Source organism: Octopus sinensis, linkage group LG3 (assembly GCF_006345805.1).
Source record: "Octopus sinensis linkage group LG3, ASM634580v1, whole genome shotgun sequence".
Lineage (NCBI taxonomy): Eukaryota > Metazoa > Mollusca > Cephalopoda > Octopoda > Octopodidae > Octopus > Octopus sinensis.
Genome location: NC_042999.1, coordinates 23,363,318 through 23,384,130, shown reverse-complemented (window position 1 = coordinate 23,384,130; position 20,813 = coordinate 23,363,318). Strand labels below are relative to the sequence as shown.

General features: G+C 38.4%; 2 protein-coding genes across 3 annotated transcripts in view; one reads left to right on the top strand and one right to left on the bottom strand.

The window, feature by feature from the left end:
* Positions 1-942: 942 nt before the first annotated feature.
* Positions 943-9,176, bottom strand: LOC115209831 (succinate dehydrogenase assembly factor 4, mitochondrial). Its single transcript, XM_029778394.2, has 2 exons — positions 9,036-9,176; positions 943-1,341 (listed from the first exon to the last, which is right to left on the bottom strand). Exons 1-2 carry the CDS (start codon positions 9,079-9,081, stop codon positions 1,052-1,054), a joined length of 336 nt encoding a protein of 111 aa, XP_029634254.1. The 5' UTR covers positions 9,082-9,176; the 3' UTR covers positions 943-1,051.
* A 517-nt stretch (positions 9,177-9,693) lies between these two features.
* Positions 9,694-20,813, top strand: part of LOC115209829 (HAUS augmin-like complex subunit 6) — a 50,367-nt gene continuing 39,247 nt past the window's right edge. For both annotated transcript variants that reach the window (XM_036500889.1, XM_029778391.2), the window contains exon 1: positions 9,694-9,801. In XM_036500889.1, the coding sequence (XP_036356782.1) occupies positions 9,748-9,801 (54 nt within the window). In that variant the 5' untranslated portion in view covers positions 9,694-9,747. The remainder of the gene's footprint in view (positions 9,802-20,813) is intronic.

The window sequence follows — 20,813 nt, the reverse complement described above, 5'->3', positions numbered from 1 at the left end:
GGGTATTGAAATCATGACTGGAAGATTGTGGTTTCAATTCTTGGACTAGACAATGTGTTACATTTTCAATAGTGAAAAAAAAAAAAACTTCTGATGGTGCTACATAGTGGAACTGAACCCAAATTCACAGAGTTGCACAATGAACTTCTTAACCACACAGCCAAGCTTAGAACTGAACTAAATGTAGAGTATAGTGTGGAAGCACTCCGTCGGTTACGACGACGAGGGTTCCGGTTGATCCAAATCAACAGAACAGCCTGCTCGTGAAATTAACGTGTAAGTGGCTGAGCACTCCACAGACACGGGTACCCTTAATGTAGTTCTCGGGAATATTCAGCGTGACACAAAGAGTGACAAGGACGGCCCTTTGAAATACAGGTACAACAGAAACAGGAAGTAAGAGTGAGAGAAAGTTGTGGTGAAAGAGTACAGCAGGAATCACCACCATCCCCTACCGGAGCCTCGTGGAGCTTTTAGGTGTTTTCGCTCAATAAACACTCACAACGCCCGGTCTGGGAATTGAAACCGCGATACTATGACTGCGAGTCCGCTGCCCTAACCACTGGGCCATTGCGCCTCCATGTAGAGTATAATTCCCATAGCAGATAGCTAGACATGGGTTCATTCATTTGCTTGGCTAAACCTGAGCTAATTTTCAAATGTTAAATGTCTGGAAGAATCAAAACAAACCAGCCACAATTGAAATAAATAATCACTGAAAAACAATATAGTTTTTTAACTGGGGGTCGATTTGTTTGACTAAAAGCAGTGCTCCAGCATGGCTATAGTCATATGACTGAAACAAGAAGAAAAAAAAGAAGAAACAGGTTTAGCTGAATAGTCACATATTGTTTTTATTATGCTAAATCTTCCTGAGAATGTTTAATCATTTCTTAAAAACAAAGTTTTATTGCAAACAACAATAAATTAAGGGAGTTGTACTAACCAATGAATAAACCAATATAACAATGTCCTTTATTTTTTTAAATAATTTTTTTTTTGCTTCCACTATCAATTAAAAATATTAAGTCTCCACACCAATTATTACTAATTAAAAGTCTGTTACACGTCCTTTTCTTTCCCAATCGCCATATCTAGTGGGCTCAGGTCCACGTGGTCCATCAATTTCCCCTGTCTGTGGGTTGGTGTTATCAGGAAACTTCTCTAGAGGTTTATATTCAACAGAGGGCTGTTGATCTACAGTGAGGTCAGACCAAGGATCATCAAGTTTTCCGGTTGGGGTCTTTCCCTTTTTAGGTGTATGAGAGGAGTCATGTGAATGCCCTCGAAATGGTACTGCAGCACATGAAGGAATTCTTGAAGAAGAATGGCCAAGAAAACCTGTAATGAAAAACAAAAGAAAAAAAAGGAAAGATATTTTACTCTTTTATCTTCGATTTGTTTTAATCATTGGATTGTGGCCATGCTGGAGCAATTCCTCTTCAAGGAATTGCTCCAACATGGCCACAATCCAATGATTAAAGATTGAAGAGGTTTAAGCAAAGACAATTAACCCTAAGCCACATGTCACCTGCTTCATTGGGTGCTTGGAGCTAAGAGTTTGACTTGAAAAATGGCCTGCAACCTCTGCGCCAGGCAAACAATCAAAAGACAAGAAACCACCAGTCCTGCGGTTAGCAAGCTGGAACGTCAGGACCATGGGCCCTGGCATATCCGATGACCTACTCAGGGATGCGCTACATTTGCGGCACCTGCCAGAGGGGGGGGGGTTTCCAGGATAGGACTACACAGCCACAGCAGGAGATGTATTAGGACATGAAATATAAAAGCCGGACTAGATTATTTTATGCGCAACTCCATTGTCTCCCGATACAAAAGGATGCCAACAACAATATTCAGAACAAAAGGATTTAAATGCATTAAAACTTATGGGAGCTTCAACTTGGCATTTAGGACCCTGGGTGATCTTTTTGCAACCTTATTTAGGAAGTATATCATTTTTGCCATCACATACAGTACTTTTAAAACTAATTTTTCATGCAAATCAATAAAAATTAATGTAAATTGCTGAAATACGTTTCCCAAATTTTAAAAATATTGAAACCTTATTGGTGAAAACAAAACGCAGCAACGTTGATAAAAATACATCTTCAAAGATAAAACAATTTTTTAAACTCAAGTTATAGTTAAGCATCACAGTCTTGTATCAAGGGAGAGTACTCTTAACCATTTGTCAAATTTCCTGAACCAAAAAAATAAAAAATTAATGAGCTGAAACCCCAGAGATTTAGGGCACTTATCGAGAAATATTCTTTTAAAATCTCCTATAAATTTTTTTAATCAATATTCGTTTATTCAAATAACCTTTATAATGCCAAAAATCAGAATTTCTGATATAGATTCCAATAAAAAGAGAATGCTGTTCTTTAGTCCCACATCAACCTTGAGACAACCTATAATCAAGTAAGCAGTGCTTAGACTGCCATTACCCAGTCTATCCGTGTTTAATTATAAAAGTAAGGACCAATACTGTAAACGAATATAATTAATTATAAGAATAAAATATACTAATTTCCATGGTATTTAATTCCAATTGGCAAGTTCCACAAATTTTCACATTTTATGACTTGACCATTTTGCCACACAGATTCAACAGTTTGTGACTCTGCAGTAACTGGACCCCCAAAACCCATGCAATAACCCGGTTTGGCAAATTCATTCATTCAGAAGTAAATCTACATGTGACTTTCACATATCACTTATCACAATGAAGCTTTCTTGAATATCATCATCAACCCATAACAGTGTCGCATAACCAGCCCACTGAAAAGTACCTTGGATCGTAGGGTGACATGCCGTGCATGAGGAGACCTATTGAGTCAAGTACATCAACATCAGCAATATCAAAATCAAATCAAATGGAAATTGTAGTTGTGAACCTCATGCAGGTAGCATGTAAAAAGCACCATCTGAACTTGGTCGATGCCATCTCCTCTGGCCCCTGTGCCAGTGACATGTATGATTATACCTGCACAAGTTCCGTTTCCTGCAATAACAGGAAGTGGGTCAGGGGAAATCTTTTATCCAATTGGCAAGTTCCACAAATTTTCACATTTTAGGACTGACCATTTTGCCACCAGATTCAACATGTGACTCTGCAGTAACTGGACCCCAAAACCCATTTGAAAATACCGGTTGGCAAATTCATTCATTTCAGAAGTAAATCTACATGTGGACTGTTCACATATCACTTATCACAATGAAGATTTCATGAATATCATCCATCAACCATAACAGTGCTCGCATAACCAGCCCACTGAAAAGTACCTTGGATCGTAGGGTGACATGCCGTGCATGAGGCAGACCTATTGAGTCAAGACATCAACATCAGCAATACAAAAATCAAATCAAATGGAAATTGTAGTTGTGAACCTCATGCAGGTAGCATGTAAAAAGCACCATCTGAACTTGGTCGATGCCATCTCCTCTGGCCCCTGTGCCAGTGACATGTATGATTATACCTGCACAAGTTCCGTTTCCTGCAATAACAGGAAGTGGGTCAGGGGAAATCTTTAATGAACACCTCTCATAGTTCTTCAGGAGATTCAGCGTGACACAGTGTGTGACAACGCTGGCCCTTTGAAATACAAGTACTACTCATTTTTGCCAGCTGAGTGGACTGAAGCAATGTGAAGTAAAGTGTTTTGCTCAAGGACACAACACGTCACTAGGAATCAAACTCATGACCTTACGATCATGAGCCACATACACTAACCACCAAATCTATTATATTAAATCTGTTCTGTCTATCTGTGTGTGTGTCTTCTAGTATCATGGGCATCCTCCATCTGATTGCGCTCAAATTTGATATGTAGATACCAACGGTATCAGGGCGTGTATAAGTTTTGAAAAAATTACAAAAATCGATTCCAGGTGAGAATGCAATCGATAAAGCATTCTTTGGAATAGAAAAAAAGTCTATCTTTATTTCTTATTTTGCTGGTGTCTCAAATTTAGGTTAAATTAGTGTTTCTCAAAGGGGAGGCCTATGGGACAGTCGGACAAATTGTTTTGAGAAAGTATGGTTTAAATGTTTGACAACTCAGCACCATCCACTGGACGGGGGGGGGGCGTTTTGCGCGTCACAACTCTTTTGATACTAACCTGGCCACCCCTGATTCTATGATGCAAATTTCCTGTTTTAAAGTGACCTAAATTAAAATATTTCATCAAAATTTCCAGTTAATTTATATTCCAAATACCAGCATACTGAGGGCAAAATCATTTTGCTAAATTCTTCATTATTTTCACAATTAATTGAAATGAATGCAGTGAATTTCATTAGAAATATGATAATGAAACAGTTAAACAGAATTGCCATTCTTTTACAACTATGGCAGATAGTTGCTTCTTACAGCAACTTATCTTCTTTCACCCTTTTTCAATCGTTGCCTCATGATGTCTCAAGATATCATGTTTCCATTTTTTCTTGTAGATATTTACCCCCTCGAAACAAATACCAAAAGAATTCTATTCAACACAATAACGACTGTTAGGATTTAATCCTATGACTGCCTTATTGCCTATGTGTTAAGGTGGCAAGCTGGTAGAATCGTTAGCATGCCGGGCGAAATGCTTAATGGTATTTCATTTATCTTTACATTCTGAGTTCAAATTCCACTGAGGTTGACTTTGCCTTTCATCCTTTCAAGGTCAATAAATTAAGTACCAGTTGCATACTGGGGTCAACTTAATCAACTGGCCCCCTCCCCCAAAATTTCAGGTCTTGTGCCTATAGTAGAAAGGATTATTGTTGTTTGGTCCTTCTAGAGCCAGGCTTGGTGCATAAGGGCCAGTTTCCCAGTTTTATTGGACAGGGCGCTGGTCCATCGCAGGTGAGCTGCTAGATGCAGGAGGAAAGAGTGAGAGAAAGTTATGGCAAAAAGAGTTAGCAGAAGTTCACCATTACCTTCTGCTGGAGCTGTGTGGAACTTAGGTGTTTCGCTCATAAACATACACATCGCCCAGTCTGAGATTCGAACCTGTGATCCCTCGATTATTGCTTATGTGTAATTCTCAATGCATCTACTTCCACCCATTGACTTCTCATTTCAATAAATCATCATCATTGTTTAACATCCACTTTCCATGCTAGCATGGGTTGGACGATTTGACTGAGGACTGGCGAACCAGATGGCTGCACCAGACTCCAATCTGGCAGAGTTTCTACAGCTGGATGTCCTTCCTAACGCCAACCACTCCGAGAGTGTAGTGGGTGCGTTTACGTGCCACCAAAAATAATTTTGGCTCCCAAGAATTACTGATGTACTTCTCTGTGGTTGTTAGACCTGCTACAATTAGCAGCCAAGTCTTCCTTATATTGCACTCTTACATTTAATGAAAACATATAAATTAGCAATTTGGCAAAACGAGACCAATAAAATAGGTACCAAGCTTAAAAAAAAAAGTACAGAGGTCAATTCATTTGACTAAAAACTCTTCAAGGTAGTGCCCCAGCACGGCCATGGAAACAAGTAAAAGGAGGAAAAAAACCCAAAAAGATATATACATAATTATTTCTGTAGCTGTTATTACTTATGTAGGCGCAGGAGTGGCTGTGTGGTAAGTAGCTTGCTTACCAACCACATGGTTCTGGGTTCAGTCCCACTGCGTGGCACCTTGGGCAAGTGTCTTCCACTATAGCCTCGGGCCGACCAAAGCCTTGTGAGTGGATTTGGTAAACGGAAACTGAAAAGAAGCCCGTCATATATATGTGTATGTATATGTATATGTGAGTTTGTATGTCTGTGTTTGTCCCCTCAACATCAATTGACAACCCTGACTGAGCAGACCGTACGATGAAAAGCATCCTGGCAGTGATCATCCTCTTCCAATGTTTCTAAGATAAAATTATCTATTGGATCCTTCCATTTTTTTAACAATGGATGGGTATGATATGAAGATCTGGTTGCTATTTCTAGCTGGTCAAGAGGCAATACTCTTTTTACTCTTTTACTTGTTTCAGTCATTTGACTGTGGCCATGCTGGAGCATCACCTTTAGTCAAGCAAATCAACCCCAGGACTTATTCTTTTTAAGCCTAGTATTTATTCTATCAGTCTCTTTTGCCGAACCGCTAGGTTACAGGGACGTAAACACACCAGCATCGGTTGTCAAGTGATGTTGAGGGGACAAACACAGACACACAAACTCACATATACATATATACGACGGGCTTCTTTTCAGTTTCCGTTTACCAAATCCACTCACAAGGCTTTGGTCGGCCCAAGGCTGTAGTAGAAGACACTTGCCCAAGGTGCCATGCAGTGGGACTGAACCCAGAACCATGTGGTTGGTAAGCAAGATACTTACCACACAGCCACTCCTGCACCTACAATGTAGATGTTTCTATATCTTCTTTTCAAGCGCTGGCAAGGTTTAATAAATATTCTAATCTTCTGAATTGTTTTTATTTAGACTTTGATATATACATGCCATACAATGACAGAGAAGACATGCTACTCCAAGACACTAAATATTCTTTTCTGTTCTAGGCACAAGGCCCAAAATTCTTGGGAAGGGGGTCAGTCGATTAGATCAACCCCAGTATGCAACTGGTACTTAATTTATCGACCCTGAAAGGATGAAAGGCAAAGTCGGCCTCGGTGGAATTTGAACTCAGAACGTAAAGACAGACGCGAAATACTGCTAAGCATGTCACCCAGCACGCTAACGTTTCTGCCTTTGAGACACTGAATATTGGATAAGTAATGCTTCATCTGCTAGAAACAGAAGGGTATTCCTCGAAAATCATCAAGCAGAAACTATGCTATTAGGTTAAAAAAAAAAAACAGCAAAAATTACACACCTTTCACTTTGATCAAGATTTTGTCCCATTCCTTCTAACCTACACTGAAAAAGAAGCAGGGAGATCTAAACACTGGCTTATATTATCCATTGTGATTTGTGGGTGATTCAGCTGCTAGGTAAGGCAGGTCAAGTAACAATGATACAAACAACCTTGGACACTTACTGCAGAATATTTCAACAGCCTCGCCTGGCCCCCGTGCCGGTGGCACATAAAAAGCACCATCCGTTCGTGGCCGTTTGCCAGCTCTGTCTGGCACCTGTGCGGGTGGCATGTAAAAAGCACCCACTACACTCACGGAGCGGTTGGCGTTAGGAAGGGCATCCAGCCGTAGAAACACTGCCAGATCTGACTGGGCCTGATGAAGCCTTCTGGCTTCCCAGACCCCAGTTGAACCGTCCAACCCATGCTAGCATGGAAAACGGACGCTAAACGATGATGATGATGATGACATGTTTGAAATGATGTTGGTATTGTTAAGCGTTGTAATGTGCAAGGTGCTTTAGGTATATACGATTTGTGATTTTATTTGGTCATGGGGCTTTTCAGTGTTTAGATTTCCCTGCTTCTTTTTCAGTGTATGATAGAAGGAATGGGACAAAATCTTGGGTCAAGGTGAAAGGTGCATAATTTACACTGTTTTTTTTTTTGGGGGGGGGTTACCTAATAGCGTAGTTTCTGCTAGATGATTTTCGAGAGATACCCTTTTGTTGCTATATACAAATGATTTTCAGTGTTTAGCTCTCCCTGCTTCTATTTCAGTGTAGGATAGAAGGAATGGGACAAAATCTTGGTCAAGGTGAAAGGCGCGTAATTTTCGGTAATTTTTTTTTTTTTTATTTAACCTAATAGCATAGTTTCTGCTTGATGATTTTCCAGAGATCTTTTGTTATTATATACAGCATTTATTTCTATTAATTTTGAAAATAACGAAAAAAATTTAGTAAAATAACTTAGTCGTTATCAAGCTGCTGTTTGAAATATAAATTAACATGAAACATGAAATTTTGATGTAAAATTTGTATCATAGAACCAATAACGTTTTCAAGCGGGTGGCATCAAAAGGGTTACCTTCAAAATGTCGTGCTAATATATATTCCAAACACAAGCTTGATAATGACATAGTTATCTTACTAAATTCTTCATTATTTTCAAAATCAATTAAAACAAAGACAGGATATTTCAATAAAAATATGGTATTGATGCATCATTCGATGTTGTGGATGTTGTTATTGTTATAATATATTGTTGAGGCTTGTGAGGGCGCTTGGCTGTTCCAGTGCATCAGCCTCGTCATCACCCGTGGCAACTCTACAGGCGTGCCTCAATAGCCCTTATAGAGGTTTCCCAGCGCCCCCAACTTTTCATCCTAAGGTGGTGAATTGTTTTGGTTTTTTCCTTTTTAATTTTGGCCATCTTACGGTACTAGTAACAACGATCATCTTCACAAATGTATATAAACACACATGGTTTGTAACTAGCAGTCGTGTGTTCTCGTAACGAAAGATCGTCTTGATTTTTTTTCAATTGTGTTCTCCCTTTTGTCCAATTTTCTGATTTAATTTACCAAAATTATTGAGCATTATCGATATATTGTTTCGTTATTAGTTGGAGGCGGGGGTTACGTTGGATACAAATATTTTCCAGTTTTCTGGTTTTCTATGATTTCCTTCTTGTTATTTCCTTGTATAGTTGTCTGAAGTTGAGTTTGTTTCAGAGAACATGTGGTTTAGGTGTATCATGTTTGAAGATGTCTTATCCTTGTTTATTTCTGTTATGTAATTGACGGTATATTTATTTTCATGTTGCAGTGCAGGAAATCGTTCTCAAATACCATTTTCCCTCTTAAAAACCAACACAGGTTTGTTATTAGAAGTCTAAATTTATAGAGAATAATATTTATGTGTTAGTATGTATGTGTGTGAGTGTGTGTGTGTGTGTGTACGTCTACCAATTATTTTTTCGCATTAAAATCCTATATAATCGTAATCTATGCCATTCTGAAAAGTATTTTTTAAAAATTTCATTTTAAAAAATACGTATTTTCACTGAGTTATGAGGAAACAAAGTCGAAGACCACAATTATGTAATTATGCAACGAAGGTAAAGAATACCGCACACCCGGGGTTTAGTGCTTGTGTGTGTGAGTGTAAGTATATATACATGTCTGTGGTGTATATGTGGAGACAAAAAAACAAGGAACTTACTTCGGCAAAGACAGCTGAGCCGCGAAACAGATTTGACCGAGGTCATCGTTGTTGATATTGAGATACAAATACTTTGGAAGCCAAATCTTAGCCGACTTTACGTACATCATATAAAACATTTTTCTTCTCCGGAGCAAATTATTTATTTTATTCACCATCAATAAATATCTACATCATATGTATATATACATATTTAATAAATTGCACGAAATTTTGGGCTATCTCAAATATATTCAAATATAATGCGACCACCAGTTTTTGTACCTTAAAATAAATATAATTTATGTATTTTTCTGGGTTTTTTTTTTAAAGGTTCAGGTACGATGTTATCCTCAATTTTGACCCAGATATCTTGCATTATATTTCTAGCATTATATATGTAAACAAATACAGTAGTGAGAAGACAATTTAATCTTTCACAGCCATTACATTATCTGAGCCAACAAATGTCAAAAGTATTTTTTTGCTTTACATCGATATTTTTTCCCATAATTTTCGTCAAATAAGAATATATTTCAGAAATTAACTAAACCTTTTAATTATTTCTTATCTAATTTGATTTAACTTAATTCCTTTTCCTTTTTTTTTTATACTTGAATAAATTAAAAAAAAAAGCTAAAAATACGTATCTACTGCTGTAAATAAATACGTACATCCGGGTAGTTTTAGTGGCGGATATTTTAACTGTCGGATTACTTTTGCAGTTGAAAGAATGTCTTCAAAAACGAAGACAGCGCCTGACTTATTGCGAAATGGACCCACGGCTGTAAGTAAATTACTATGTTGGATAATATGATGGGGGTGTCAATTTATTGTTAATCACACCTCGGTGTGTCTGGAAACTTTTGGGTTTTTTTGTTGTTTTTTATCTGTTTTTTTTTTTGCTAATTGACCCTTTTTCTTTCTTTCTGGAAATTCTTCAAATTTTCTTAGCGGGGGAAGCAACAAACATTTAGTTTTGAGCTAACGACGGAGTCTTGAATTGCAAAAGACAGCAGCTAAATCTCTAATTCCTTCCACACACACATACACACAAAAAAAGAATTAAAGAAATACTCCTTAATCTGAGTCTCCAAAGTTAATTAAAGATGGGTCACGGATGGGTCGAAGCCAAATGTGTTGTCTTATAACAATGTTATGGTTGTGATTGATATGAAATTTGGTAAATTTGAGAAGGCAGAATGCTGTTTAATTCATAGTCAATAGAATAAATGAACAGAAGAAATAGACCCTAATTAACACAACTTCTATTTAACCGTTTCGTGGTAAACAACTTTGAATTGAAACATAAAGGCTGTTGGTAATTATGTTGTATTATCCCTCGTATAATTTACGGCAGAAGTTCATTTTGATCATATATCTAGTCTATCAGAATTGACTCGGGAGCTAAACAACCCTAGCAACACTCGATTTTCGTCTTTCCACCTTTACATGAATTTCTTATTTTATTATACGTGGTTGTTTTCTGGTGCTCAGACAAGATGGAATTGTATTAATGACGACGTCTTCAGTGCCAAACCCTGTATTTGTGCGCGCTTATGATGATTCAAGCAGCTGACTCACAAGTTAATTATTCAAATATGAATCTATCTGTCAGTATACATGTATGTGTGTGTATTATTTAGCATTTTTATTTATTTGCAGAAAACAACGAAAGCTTGTAGTGGGGGTTCGCATTTAGTAAATTCTATTATTTTGAGTTCAGACTTCAAGATTTCATCTCTACACACATACAAATTTGCTATAAGAAAGGAATTATATGTAATGGCCATTAATTTAACTTGTCTATTATATATACGTGGTTGCTTTCTGGTGTTCATTGTTTGATTTGCCTAATAGTGGTTTTATCTCTAATTTAATATAATATATTTATACTATAAAATTGGATTTAATCCTAAATCTGATTTTTGCCTGTAAGTTTGGATTTATTCCCTAATATTTTATATATATATATACATATATGTACATACCTACATCTATATGTATATATATATATATGCATATATGGGTACAGGACATCAAAAAAACGTTGAACACAATGAGAAACGAAAACATAAAAACAAAAACATGGAAACGAACTTTTTTTCAAACAACGAAAAAACAGAGTACAACACATACAACACAAGGAATATTCCCCTTCTTCAGTTGTCCCTGTTTCATCTACTCCGCATATGTATACATACACACAGATCGATAGATTTAGATAAGGCCGGTTTATGGGATTACCCTGGGTTTCGTCCATAAAACGCTTAGCGTATCGCCAGATCCCAAACCTGTTGATTTATGGCCTCCCTAGAAAATATTTTGTCATTACACACATACACACATATGTATATTGAAACACTCAATATCTATAGGCGAGACTAGATAGAAGTATATCATAGAAGGATCTTATTAAATAGTGGTATGTATATATATATATAGGCGAAGTTTCGCCTATATATATATATATATATATATATATATATATATTGACTTAAAAGGGCAGTTGCGTTGGCTTAAGTTATTACATTCTCAGCTTCTCTTTAATTCTGAACGCAACCTCTCTTAGTCCTACATCGTGATATAGATAGCCCTTGGAACTTTTGGTAAAGTATTCGCAACTTTTTTTGGCAATCTTTCGTCTCTAGTAGACCTTTTCGTCGATTTCCGTAAAAAAATTTTTTTTTTTTACATATGGGCTTGCGGGAACTTTTGAAGTAATGAGAGCGAAAGAGACTAAGAGAAAGCGATTGTATGACGAGGGAAGTTCTTTTGAAGTTACCGTGCATGGGAGCATTGATGTACATGTGTGTGTGTGTGTTTGATGGGGTATGGGGGACCGCAAGCCCATATGTAAAAATAGAAGTTTTTTACGGAAATCGACGGAAAGGTCTACTAGAGACGAAAGATCGCCCTTTTTTTTTATCCATGAACCGCTGGTGTGCTTCCATATGTTCTGCTGGCAATGTGATGCATCATGGTTTACACAAGTTAAATAATAATGTCGCCGTTTTATTTATTTACTTTTGGTTTCATGACGTGTCGAAGAGGAAGAGGAAAGAAACGGGCACCCGCGCGCGTGTGTGTGTGTGTATATTTATGTATGTACTTGTATATGAAAGCTAATGGGTGTACGTGTGTGTATGTGCGAGCGTGTTCTGTTTTATGTATTTGTATTCACACACACACACGCGCACCCATTATCTTTCGTAAAAGACCTGGGGTCGCCAAATTACGGGTCGCGAGGTCAGTTCATCTGGCCCGCCGTCGCGTTGTACCTTTTGTGTAAGTACTTGCAATGAGAGTTCATTTTCCTCTGGTATATGGCATCAGTGTTTGGAACAACTTATGTCTATAAGCAAACATTTTCAAAATTGAAGTATGTGAAGTCAGCACATCGAACGCAGTTCTCTTGGTTGGATGCAGCAATTCCAAAGCAAATATTGATGATATCTTAAAAGCTAAACACCAGTTTCACAAATCTCACAAACCTTTTTTGCTGCTTAGTTTGTGAGATTCGGATATGTGCACACTGGGGGATCATATAACTACCTTATTGCTAACGTAGCTTTCTTTGATAACTTTTTGGTAAATAAATATGTCGGTTATCTTTATTTTTTGTGTATGCACTGTACTGTATTGGCCAAAATAGTTATGTGGCCCGCACTCATCATTCTCTCATCATTATCTGACCCACCATGAAAAATATTTGGTGACCCCTGATATAGACCGTGCATACATATACATATTTTTTTTTGTATGTATGTGTGTGGAATGTAGATAACAAAAGCAATGTTTCATTTTAAATTTGAAAAAAGCTTTGCATATTTACAATATGTGAGTTATGAATGCATACATGCATTTTTGTGTATTTACGTGTATGCGGCTAGAGTTCGTTCTTACATGCTTCATTTGTGTATGTAAAATCCGTAAATTTCCAAGAAAATGAGATCAACATCGAAAAAGCTGTATTAGTGATAATATTTCATGTGCTTACAGTTGACAACACATGCATTCATGCACAAAATGACTCACGGAAAGTAATGAACGAATCTGACATGTCTGATACCTAAGGCAAGTGATGGCCAATTATGATAAAAATAATAAACGAGATGTTCTAGTATCATTTTTGATTTTTTATTGAATTCTAATTGCTGTCATTATTTTGAAAACTAATATAGTTTTACAAAAGAGAAAGGAAAAAAAAACACCAAGGCAACACCAAATGCTTCAGTTGGTTGCACACCACAAGGCTCAATGGAACCAATGCTCACAGCATTACCATGGGCAATGGTGAGGCCAAGGCAATGGAACAGCCTTGCACCCTCACAGGTACCCCCTATCATCTCGGCAAGGTGAACTGCCAGTGATGACAAGAACTTTGTGGTTAGTGGTCCCATCTTCAGGGTTTTGTTGTTCAGCTATGGAAGTAGTGATCCTCCCATTTAGCGCAACATTTAGGATGTGGGAAAGAGCAAAAAGAGTCACAGACGCCTGCCTCTAATACAGAGACAAAGGGTAAGACCATCTAGTCTCTTTCCATCACTTCTGGATAATCCCACTAGCTCCAGAACTGAGGGGATGTTAATCTGAGCCAGGGCCCACTTAATGATCAGGTTTAGCTTGGTGTTATGAATGAAATGGCCATGAAAACCTGAGGGATCAAGGGGCCTACCACAGTGACATCTCAGTCCCCTACTGATGTCAGCTCCCACTCTGAGTGCGATGGAGATGCAGAGCTCATCAAGATTGAGTAGACCTCCAATGTTGACCACAGGCAGAGTATCAATCCAGTACCCCAAGAATTTTGCACAAGCAGAAAGTAGGCAACACCTTGAAAATTGATTAGAATGATCAAGGAAAGAGTTTAAATGGCACCTGAATGCAGATTGTCCCATACTCTCTGCTTCCCATACATACTCAGCTGTTGCCACAATTATTATGGGTGAGCTTTGAGTTTAACGTACCATTTTTCTTTGTCAAACTGTAGTTAATGAGTTTGGTGACCACGGAAGAACTACTTTTCTTTTACACAACGAGCTCCAGACAACTTGTTTGTCAACTTGTGCAAGAGAGATGACTGCGCTGGTATGGTCATGTGATGTATCATATGAGGACAGCTGAGTGAAGAAGTATTGCACTCTAATGGTGGAGGGAACCTATGGAAGAGCTATACCCAGGAAGACATAGGACAAGGTGGTGAAGCACGATCTTCAAATGTTGGGCCTCACGGAGGTGATGACAAGTGACCGAGACCTTTGCTGATATGCCATGCTTGAGAAGACCCTTCAAGCCAAGTGAGATTGTAATTGTGTCTGATGCTAGTGTCACGTAACTGGCACGTAAAAAGCACCATTCTAGTGTTGGACGATGTGCTGTGTCTATGAAGACCTGTTAAGCCACGTGAAATCATAGTCGTGGCTGGTTCACATTTAGTCAGTGAGCTTGTTAGAAAAAAATATTCATTAGCAACAAAGGCAAGTTGTTATTTTTCAGTATTCTGTATTGGCCATCTGCTCTATTTTTCAGCTTTCATTGAATCATACTTCTTACATGAATTTGTCATATAACTTGCTTCTCATATGACATTTAGAGAGAATATGTCACAGAAGATTGCCTGTTTTTAACCTACATTTTGAGAACTCCTGTTATGTTCTTGCTTTCCTTGTTCCGTCAATTAATGCTGTTAGTTTTGCAGCTCTGAAAGCATTACTTTCATGTGAGCTACATAAAAAAAGGGGGATCTTTTCCTTTTGAACAGCAGATGTCAACACAATTTCTAGTTAACTAAACACTTTTAAACTTCGTATACTGGTAGAATGTGTTTATAAAACATCATTTTCTCTTGGTTTTATTGAGAAAATTCTATAGTATGTAATATAACTTGTCTGAAAATCCAAGCATTTCAGCAATTTTAACCAATCGATTACCTCCATTTAGGTAAACGACATTTGCTGCGTCTAAAACTGAGACAACATCCTGTAACTAACCCTCACCCTCTAGGGGGAGGGGGAGGGTTAGTTACTGGATGTTGTTTCAGTTTTAGACGCAGCAAATGATTTTAGCTCAAAAGAGAGCATAGGATTGGTTAACATTCGAAAAATTAAACTACGTTAAACAAACAAATTACAATTTTCTCAAGAAAGCCAAGAGAAAAAAATGTTTTATTTTGACACATTCTACCAGTATACGAAGTTTTAAAGTGTTTAGTTAACTAAAAATTGTCTGCCATTCAAAAGGAAAAGATCCAAAAAAAGTTAGTAGAGAAAGTGCTTTGCCCATGAACTTTTCAAGGCATTCCCATAATGATGAGAATAACCGTTTTTTTTTTTTTTATAACCCACCTGAAACTACTCTTGATTCTTATATGCAAAACCTCCCATTCTTAAAGTATTCAGCATGGATATGTGGTTAAGAAGCTTGTTTTCCAATCATGCAGTCCTGTGTTCAGTTCTACTGTGCAGTACCACGGGCAAGTGTCTTCTCTTATAGCCTTGGGCCAACCACAACTTTGTGACTGAATTTGGTAAACCTAAACTTTGTGGAAGCCTATTGTGTATATACATATATGTAGGCACATGGCTTAGTGGTTAGAGAATTTGGCTCATGATCATAAAGTTGTGAGTTCAATTCTCAGTGGTTCATTATGTCCTTGAGCAAGACTCTTTATTTCACATTGCACCAGTCTGCCCAGCTGGTAAAAATGAGTTGTACCTGTAATTCAGTTGACTCTTGTATTTATTTTTTAATTTTAAACTCTGGTATTTATTCTATCAGTCTCCTACTTGGAACTGTTAATTTATGGGGATGTAAATAAACCAATACTGGTTACCAAGCAGTGGAGGACAAACACAAAAGCACACATCAACTGACTGAGCAGTCTACAGACATGGGTACCCTTGTCACATTCCATGTCATGCTGGATCTCCTTGAGGACCTTATTAAGGGTACGCATGTCTGTGGAGTGCTCAGCCACTTGCACGTTATTTTCCTTAGCAAGCTGTTCCATTCAACCAATCAACTGGAACCCTTGTCGTCATAACCAAGCAAATACCAGCTGATGTGTGTGTTTTTGTTTGCCCTCCCCCACTGCTTGGTAACCAGTGTTAGTTTGTTTACATCCCCATAAACTAGCTGTTCACCATAAGAGACTGATAGAATAAGTATTATCATCATCATTTAACGTCCATTTTCCATGCTAGCATGAGTTGGACAGTTCGGCCGGGGTTTGGGAAGCCAGGAGGCTGCTCCAGGCTCCAGTCTGATCTGGCAGTGTTTCTACAGCTGGATGCCCTTTCTAATGCCAACCACTCCATGAGTCAAATCGTCCAACCCATGCTAGCATGGAAAGCGGACGTTAAATGATGATGATGATGATGTAAACCCTTCATGGCAGTGTTCCAGTATGGCCACAATCAAATTACTGAAACAAGCAAAAGACAAAAGATGGATTTATGTAAGAACCTTTGCGTTGACTTACATATAAAACGGTAAATTAATAAAGACAAAACTAGTTCCTTTATCTTTTTCCTTTTAATTGTTTCAGTATTAGACTGTGGCCATGTGGCGTAGCACCGTGATGAATTTTAGTCAAATACAGCAACTTCATCATCATCATCGTTTAACATCAGTTTTCCATGCTAGCATGGGTTGGACGGTTCGACCGGGGATCTGGGAAGCCAGAAGGCTGCACCAGGCTCCAGTCTGATCTGGCAGTGTTTCTACGGCTGGATGCCTTTCCTAACACCAACCACTCCGTGAGTGAAGTGGGTGCTTTTTACGTGCCACCAGCACAGGTTCGAGGGGAGGCTGGTAATGGCCACAATCTGTTGGTGCTTTTTACGTGCCACCGGCACAGGTGCCAGTCAAGGCAGTGCTGGCATTGGTCACGTTCAGATGGTGCTTTTTACGTGCCACCGGCACAGGTATCACAACTACAATTTCCATTTCTATAATTATTTTCTTAAACTTGGTACTTATTCCATTGGACATTTTTTTGCTGGACTGTTAAGTCACAGAGATGTAAATGCACCAACACCAGTTATCAAGTGGTGGTGGAAGACAAACACAGACACACAAACATACAACAGGTTTCTTTTAGCTCCCATCTACCAAATCCACTTGCAAGGCTTTGGTCAGCCTGGGGCTATAGAAGACTCCAGCCCAAGGTGCCATGCAGTGGGACTGAACCCAGAACCATGTGGTTGGGAAGCAAGCTTCTTACCACACAGCTACTGTCTGTGCTTGTTCCCCACCACCACTTGGCAACTGGTATTGGTGTTTATGTCCCTGTAACTTAGCGGTTTGGCAAAAGATACTGTTGAAATACGTACTAGGCTTGAAAAAAATAAGTTCTGAAGTCGATTTGTTTGACTAAAACCCTTCAAGGTGGTGCCCCAGCATGGCCACAGTCAACTAACTGAAGCGAGTAAAAGATAAAGGATACTTAGAAAAAGGTGAGTGTTATTGACAGGAAGGGTATCCAGCCATAGAAAATCAAACTCAGTTAACTCCACCCAACCCATGCAAGCATGCAGTAGAGGACATTAAAACAAAGAGAGTGTGAAATGTGTGTGTTTGCAAGCTTGTGTTTAATGAAACTAGGTAGACAAATTGAAACAAAATTGCATATCCTGTTTATGCCTAGGATCTTCCAGATCACCTTCAAATCACAGCATGCTGCCTTATGTATGTTTACATGATAGTACACCTGCTGCAAACAGTAGCTGTATCACCCTCAAATCACTCACTGTTTTAGATAAGAAAGGACAAATTAAGATAAAGTGGTTCTGCTGCTTCTGTTGGCCTGCTATCTTGAAAGTGAGATATTGGATAATATAATCCTGGTACAAATGGTCACCGTATCTTGCTCAAATCTCAGCTATTGTCCTATCTATATTTACATGGCTGGTTCATCTGCTAGAAATAGCAACCAAATTTTTCTGAAATCACAACCTATAGTCCTTGAAAATAGCCTGGTTTGGTATGAAGTTCCCTACACATACAAAAGAAAGAAAGAACCCATTTTTTCATTAAGCTGCTCCAACCATTGAAGTTACCTATAATAATGGGAATGTAAAAAGACACCCTTCAGCCATGAATGACCATGGGATTGCTCCTAGAAAATTTCCCTGCTGGGCAAGATTGTTTATCAACAACCAGCATTTACCCATGCTTACCAGCCTCCCTTCTCTATGCCACTGATGTTATCCAAGGGAAAGGCAAATGCCAATACAGTTTGGCACCAGTGACATTGCAACTCATTTCTACAGCTGAGTGAACTGGAGCAACATGCAATAAAAGTGTCTTGCTCAAGAACACAACACGCAGCCCGGCCCGGGAATCAAACTCGCTACCTCATGATTGTGAGCTTGATGCTCTAACCATTGAGCCATTCATCTTCATTCTGAATGGGAATGTATTAATATGTTAAAGCAAGTGGGTGCTACAGTACTTTCACTGTGGTATGAACTATTTTACTCATAGCATTACATTGTGATGTTTTATTTGATCGGCTTGAAGACGTCTGAAAATGGTACGAAATCTCTAAATATATAAACGGCAAAATGTCTGCGTGCGTGTCCTTTATACAAATCCACAATTTTTCAGTTAGAGGGCTCGCACTTTCTATGGTCATTCAAAACCATCCAAGGGTGGTCATGCACATCTTTACATTTCCCCAGTCACCCCGCAAAGCCATTAAAAAAATCAATAGAAGTGACTTTTTTGTGAATTTTCTGTCTAAAACCCAATCAAAATGCCCAAAACTTGATATGCCGATTGAATGCCAGCTAGCTGTATGTGAGTGATCGGAGATTTGGACAGTACTTGCGTGTATGTGTGCATGCACGCAGCTATATATGCATGCACTAATACTATGACCCGGCAACGCCAGGCCATAGTACTAGTATATATATAAATGGTATGAAATATAAATGAAATATAAATATCTATATAAATCTTCCTATGCATGTCATCTGACTGCTACTTTGTCGTTAATTTAGAATATGTCAAATCAATATCAATCACATGTTGCTGATTGATCTATTCAGTGAAGCACGTAATTCATATGCTGCCTCTCTCTCTCTCCCCTAAAAAAAAGTAAACCCTCTTTGCTATCAAGTTTAAAACTGGTGCTATATTTTAAGTCTTAAATCTTAGAATAAGATGTCCTTAAGAAAGACGGAGATGGTCTTGGTTGGATAAACCAAGCAAATACTTTAGTCAGTCAAGTAGGCAGGGTTGTTAGAGTGTTGGATAGAATACTTTGTTGTATCTGTTCCAACTTAGTGTTCTGTGTTCAATTCTCACTGAGGTCAGCTTTCCTTTTCATAGTTTTGGGATCAATAAAACAGTATCAATCCAAGACTGTGGATCAATATCACTGTAAGAACATTAAAGCAGATACCTTGTGGTATTTGTTCCAGCTCTTTGCACTCTGAATTTAAATCTTGCCATGACCTATTTGAATAACAGACAACCACTTCCCAGTTCAGCACTGCCATCAGATGTCTTTGGTGGTGTCCTCTCTGTTGCAAGGATTCTGGCCATGTTACCACTTTGGAGATACCTCCTTCCCCACCAATCTCAGAGGCACTGCTCCCATCATTATCACCATCAAGCCCTAAACATTATTGTCTCTAATCCTGGGACCCATAAGGCTAGTTTTACCCAGTTTTTACAGCATATAAGTGACTGGGGTCACGCCATTTTTCCTGAACAGGATACCAATGTCTTGTAGGGTTACTCACTTACAGCTGAATAGATTAAACTGATGTGAGACGAAGTGTTTTGCTCATGAACACTATGCACTGCCTGGTTCAGAAATTGAACTCACAGTCTTAAAAGCAGCCACTACACTCTCGGAGTGGTTGGCATTAGGAAGGGCATCCAGTTGTAGACACCTTGCCAGGTCAGATTGGAGCCTGGTGCTGCCTCTTGGCTTGCCAGTCCTCAGTTGAGCCATCCAACCCATGCCAGCATGGAAAGCGGACGTTAAATGATGATGAGAAGACAACACTAAACACTAGGTCATGTGCCTTCCCCTTGGCTAAAAGTTTAACCCTTTAGCATTTAATCTGGTCATATCCAGCCAAAATATTCTGCTTTGTTTTATCTTGCAACTAACCAGATCTGGCCCCTTGCACCTACCCTACATTAAAATTCCTAAAGTAAACAATTGCATCATTGACATCTCAAAGCTATGGAGATAAAGCATGATTAATTCAAAACAATGTGAATATACAAGCATTACATTTGACAAAGTAATCTGAATGCTTAACCCTTTTTTTACCAACCCAGCTGAAACCGGCTCTCTTCCTTGGTGCATCAAGGCAACCCGCCTGAAACCCACTTCTCTTCCTTGGTGCATCATTTCTCTGTTGAGTTTCCTGTTATTCATAAACCCTTTTATTCTAATAGCTTCTTTCCTTGAACAGCTACTCTCTAGAACTCATTATCATCGTCTTGTTTTCCTCCACACCATGATATTCAGTCCTTCAATCCTTTCATTACCAACCCGGCTGAAACTAGCTCTGGCTCTTAAGTATAAATGTCTTGTTTTCATAAGTTTTGAATTAAAATCTTCTACCAAACCTTAGTCACAATTTATGTTCCTAACACTAGCTTAATGATAACTAGGTTATTTTACTAAATTCTTTGTTATATTTAAAATTAATTGAAAGAAACACAGAGCATCTCAACGGAAATATGGTAACAAAAAGGGTTAAAATATATAATAGAGAAACAATTCTTAACTCTTTCGATAACAACCCTGCAGAAACTGCCTCTGTATTA